The 6,067-nt window shown below is 36.3% G+C and overlaps 1 protein-coding gene across 1 annotated transcript; it reads left to right on the plus strand.

The window, feature by feature from the left end:
- The first annotated feature begins 1,870 nt into the window (after window positions 1–1,870).
- Window positions 1,871–4,005, plus strand: LOC117104075 (RNA exonuclease 4-like). Its single transcript, XM_033244736.1, has 2 exons — window positions 1,871–2,193; window positions 2,966–4,005. The coding sequence occupies exon 2, from the start codon at window positions 3,011–3,013 to the stop codon at window positions 3,914–3,916; it is 906 nt and encodes a 301-aa protein (XP_033100627.1). The 5' UTR covers window positions 1,871–2,193; window positions 2,966–3,010; the 3' UTR covers window positions 3,917–4,005.
- Window positions 4,006–6,067: the final 2,062 nt, after the last annotated feature.

Consider the following 6,067-nt stretch of genomic DNA (forward strand, 5'->3'; position numbering starts at 1 on the left):
ATTAATCTTAAGAGGGAATAAAGAACATAAACTATAGTACCAAAAATAGAATTAACACATTTAAAAAGAAAAACCATATCAAAAATATTTCTCTAAGTGAGGGAAGTGCGTATGAAACAATATCGTCATTTTTAAAATTGTGATTTAAAAAATATAAAAATTTAGACTGGACTCTCTCAATCTGATGAGCTTGTAAGAACGAAATAGAATTACAGTATAAATAACACTGGAATAATAATAAAAAAAAAGTCTAACTAAAGAAATGTAAAGATGCAATATACAGCTGTGTCAATTATACATGGTCATGTATTATACTATGTTATCTAAGATTATTTAGTGGACATTTTAAATACTCATTACGTCCCCAATTACTGGCCATTAAAAGAGTAGGACTAGGCATAGACAAATATGTAAAAAGAGTAAAGTTGGAAATATACTGTCTGTCCAGGGATCGGAGCTCTCATCTGTCCAAGAGAAATATCCTCATTTTGATATTGACTGAAAAAGAATGTGTTTCCACTCTACATCTCAAATCATGCCAACAACCACAGTCCCAGGATTGATTGGATTATTGACTTGCTAAAAAGAAAATCTTATGAGGGGCGCTTATTCAAATTAGAAGGGGCGCTTATTCAAACGGGGCGCTTATTCGCACGAGTACGGTAAACCAAAAATGACAAGTACCAAAACATAGTAGGCAATAGATCCACTGACCAAACCGGCAAAAGATGAAGGCCAAGAACATTATTGTCAGTATTGGGTTTTTTTTAATTTAATAATTTTATCATCATCACTTCCCCCCCCCCCACACCTCCCCAGATATGCCGACTGCAAAAAAGCATTGCTGGTCTAATTGCTACTAATAATTCAATAATAGAACGCCTTTTAATTTTACTAATGAATAACAGGAACGTAGGGTGCAGGGATGGCGCCAAGGTTTGCCAGACGGGGGTCGGAGGGGTGGGGGGTGATGTCGCCGACGAGAGCAAAGTGGGCGTGGTCGGCAGGACGTTACCATGAAAATCCACCTTATTTGACAGTTTAGGAGTTTCAAGGGCTTTATTTAATTAATTTTAGAGTCTTCAAAATATGTAGAAAATATTTAAATGTTTTTTCCCCAAGAGGAATTCTGGTTTTTCTCCCAGGCGTGGGGGGGGGGGGAGGAGGGGAAGCTCTCCCGGACACCCGTCTCCCTCCGCGCTGTAGCCACCCCTGGTAGGTTGGTCTTGGCCTGGGGGAGCGGTATGTGTCGGTACAATCAGCCTACGCCACGTATTAAAGAACAAATACAATGTAAGAAGACTGTAAAAAATAGACAACGAAGCACTAGATTTTTTTCGTTTAGAATAATCTTGTGTACGTAGACATTGAAGTTACCAGTTAAGATTTCGCGTGGATCAAAAATATTAATTTGTCTATCCAAATAACGTAATTTTGATTTTCAATTCTTATATATAAAAGCTCAATTTTGGTTCATAGTAAGCCATAAAAACTCCCGACCCTATGAACCCTACACCAGGGATTTTTAGTCTGGGCCCGTGGCCGAAGCTCTAGTGTAAACCTAGCCTCTCTCTTTTTCTCTCTCTCAGCTCTGGGTTCGGACCCGGCCCCTTGTAGATAGGAGCAAACGCTGTCACCGAATGCCAAAATCTCCGAATGATTTAGTTGTCAGATGCTAGTTTCACCGAATGCTAAAGCTATAGTCGCTGCCGAATCGTAAAGTCGCGTCACAGCCAAAAGATATTTGCGCCGAACAAACCCGCCGCCGTACGATGCAACACTGAATGCTATTTGCGCGTCGAACGAAAAGTACGGCGCCGAAGGCACTGTGGGCGTTCCATAGTTTAGTACTAATTCCGTGATTTCGCAACACGCCACAGTATGGTGTAAGATGTCGTGGTGGTGCACGTGGCAAAATTTTCAATACAAAAACCCAAAGGCAATTATTAGATTTTAATTTCCCAAGATAGGTTGTCTTACACTTAATATTACACTACAACTACGTACATACTACTACTACTAAACTATTATTAAGTGCCAATCAAGAGAGAGCAATTGCAATCCAGCCGGTGTTCTTATATCACGGCACGGACCTACCTCCAGCCGACCTTAGGCTTAAGCAAGACCGTCCATTACGAACCAACTAGGCCTAGGCCCCTAGCCATATTATAGGTGCCTAGCTGGGTAACTTAGGTAAGTTTTATTATTTATATATATAATTATACTTTGTCATTCTCATATAGGACTAATGACATCAAAGTAATTTTAAAAATTAATCAAAAATAGTAGTACATAATTAAATTCGGCCTAGCTAGGTGACCAGGGCTAAGGCCTAGCTAGGCTTAATTAATTATTCCAAAATCAGGTCAATTCAAAACAATTCATATCATTAATCATTGTCAATGATTTTATGAATGAATTGTGATCTGTTGTCTGCATAATATTATTAGACCTTGGCTGCTACATCTAGGTTCAAATGTTTTTACTGGGTGATTGATTTTGAATGAAAATTAGCACCACGATCTGTCAGTTCGTTTTTTTTTTAAATAAGGGCAGATTTCTGCTCATACTTTGCGCAATGTTTAATTTAAATATACAACAGTACTAAACTAGTGGATGTACTGTACATTATACAGTACATTGTAACATTGGCAAAGTTTCATCATGTTTATCTTCAAATGGTTTTAATTTTTATCTAGCTTAATGTTACAAAAAAAAGAAAAAAAAGAAATAAAATAATAATAGTTGGATTTGTAGAGCGCATCATGCGAAAAAGCCTCTATGCGCACAATTAAGAATGAGGTCACTTACAAACACTGGGCCGAGTCATGAGTTGTTAGTTTTCTTAGTAACAGATTGTTTTTATAAAATCATTAACATTTTTGTGGTCTCATGACTTTTCCTTTGTAAATATCTTACCATTTCCTTAGTTTGATTAAACGTTCTCATGTAAATTATTTTTCAGATTGAACAACTAGTAAAATCAATTGACAGTACGCTCCTTTCGACAATGGATGGATTACAAATAAGTAAAGGCATCAAGAGATCACAACCAGATAATCAGGGATGTGCATCTAAAAAGTCCCGAAAGAAGACCGGATCCGTCAAATTACTTCCCAGGCGGATTGAACGATTATTAAGGTGGAAAGAAAAGCATAAAAATGAGAATAATGATAATATTAAGAACTGCCTAAATCAGAGTGTAAACAAAGAATTACTGCATAATTCAAAAATGGTAGAAGATGGACAAACGGATAAAACTGAAGAACTGCTTACGCAGCCATCTACGAGTAATACTCAAGTTACAGAAAAGTGCAATGGTAATCGAGAAAGTATTGTAGCATTGGATTGTGAAATGGTTGGTACCGGCAGCAAAGGCCGAGTGGATGCACTAGCCCGATGCAGTATAGTTGACTTTCACGGTAATATTATCTACGATAAGTATGTAAAGCCGCAGAATCTCGTCACGGATTATCGTACAAAATGGAGCGGCATCCGTGAGGAAAATCTTAAGGATGCTGTCTGCTTCAACCAAGCTCAGACGGAAGTGCAAGAGATTCTCAGAAACAAGATCGTTGTCGGTCATAGCCTACACCATGATTTTGCTGCGCTGAAGTTAAACCATCCTAAGCACTCGCTTCGAGACACAGCAGAATATAAACTTATGAAGGAATTAACAAATATAGGTGAAAGTTCATGGACGCCTTCATTGCGGTACCTCGTAAGGTGTTTGCTAGGCAGGGATATTCAAGTTGGAGAACACTGTTCTGTCGATGATGCAAGATCTGCACTGGACCTGTATAAGCTTGTAGAAAATCAGTGGGAAGAGAATGTTATACGAGAGAAGAGAGACTTTGATGGCAAGTTAGTATCCTACATGGACGATGAATTTTGGCCGCCTGAAATTTTCCATTAAACATGAAGGCGTTCATTTATTTTATTTTTTTAGATGTATCAAAATACTGTGGAATGCTTCTGCTATTAAAATTGTATTGATCAATCTAACCACTGTGTAGTTAATGTGGATTATTCTGTGTAAAAAAACATGAAATACATATGTTAATACACATATATAGTACATTCAGGTGACATGTAGCATATGGAAGTCCAAAGACTAAATTCAAGTCTTTTTTAAGGAATACATTGAAATGATTGAATAGACCCTGCACATATATGAAGTGGCCAGATATTTTCAAATGGTGGCTAAATGATGATACAAAATGATGCACCATAAAACCTTGAATAGAAACCCAATGGGCTTAAATTCAAAACACATTTGGTTTATAAGGTAATTTAATGCCGGTTAATACACTCCATGATACAGACTGATGCTACAGTGGCCCTATTTATTGTTTTATAGTAATAATTCCCAAAATTGACAGTAGTCATTTTGAAAAGAGCCCCCCTCTTTACTTTGCAAAAGTAGCCTTGAAAATAAGCCCGTCTTGAAAATAAGCCCATGCAAAGTTTGCGGTCCAGGCCTTAGATTTATCAATCTTAGCCTAGCAAATGTCTTAAGTTAAAAAAGTTAAGATGTCCCTAAGCATGGTTTTGTAATTTAAGCTTTGGTTTACATAAAATCAATGCTTAGGCGTACATTGCGTAGGTGTCCCCGACGCAATCTGAAAAAATACACAATTCAACCGATCAATTAGCGTCGCCAAAAACGATCAAGATGGCATGTAGCTGTTGGAAATCGGGCTTTAGTTTCTGATCCAATGGAAATATAAATAATATTATAAATATCGATATTTTATGATAATACAGTATGTGTAATTCATGCGGTGCTAGTCGTGGTACGAAAGTTAAGTCATGGGAGTGTTCGATTGAGAGCGTTTAGTTGGCAACATGTGATTTTTAACTGAGTCGACGAGAGTATTTTTTTTTTTTTTTTTTTTGGTTTTTTTGCAAATTAAACAAGAGAGATGATGGCCAGCGTGTACCTCCAAATTTCCTATTCTACTGGTCCTGTTTCTGGGAAAGAGGACCAGCTCAGAAATCAAAATAGGCCTAGAGGTCTCCCACTGTCACGTCCAATTACCTCAACTCTTTACAGTATTATTATTATTTATGGCAGCAAAGAATGAGTACAATTTATGGTAAGATCGATTAAAAATGCAGTGGAGATAAAAGTCACAATTTGAGTACAAAAAAGTTAGAAACAATTAATAAATTCGATAATTAGATTAACAATTCCAAAAAAAATAAGTTCAATAAGAAAATAGTTTATAAAAATATGATTAAAATTCACAGCGTAAAATGCAATAGACCTAATACAAATTGATAAATTCGATAATTAGATTAACAATTTCTGAAAAAATTCAATATCAAATTTAATTTATAAAAATACTTTTAAAAATTTACAGAGTAAAAAAAAAATATACAATTTTTCAGTTCAAAAGATCAGATAACAATAAGAATCAACATGAATGAACATTATCTATGGCAAGACCGATTAACAATTACAATCCGGGAAGAAGGAATAAAGGTGTTTATAAATCCAGTGGTTGGGAATGCACCTTATACGAAGTCGACAAATAGATGATACCGGTAGGTATACATTCTCCAAAAAGTGGGTGAAGATTTTGTGACATAATAAGTTTAGGTAAGCTGTCGCATACCTCATTTCAGTTTCAGGTTATCAACCGGGATTTTCATAATTAACTTAATTTTTTTTTTTTTTTTTTTGAATTGGTCATTCGGTCATTCTTATCTTTGGCTCTAATAGGCTACAATCACCCTAAACAGCAAGACAGAATGAGCGACACTTAGTACCATAAATTTAAAGAACATACCGAATTGAAGCCCAGTGTGCTTAATCTCGAGATAAAACCCATCTCGAATTGAAGCCCCCCCCCACCCACACTTAGCTTGCAAAATTAGCATCGAAAAGAAGCCCATTTTCAAGGTAGCATAGGCTTCTTTTCGAGATAGACTGTACGTACACTGTACATGAATTTAAAAAAAAAAAAATTAAAAACATGCTTGGTTTATACAGTAGTTTAGGTGATTTAAAGCCGGTTAAATACACTCCATGATACAGGTTGATGTTACAGTGGTCTTTTAT

The sequence above is a fragment of the Anneissia japonica genome, unplaced genomic scaffold, assembly GCF_011630105.1.
Source record: "Anneissia japonica isolate Jap-2015-1 unplaced genomic scaffold, ASM1163010v1 scaffold287778_len1315358_cov176, whole genome shotgun sequence".
Classification (NCBI taxonomy): domain Eukaryota; kingdom Metazoa; phylum Echinodermata; class Crinoidea; order Comatulida; family Comatulidae; genus Anneissia; species Anneissia japonica.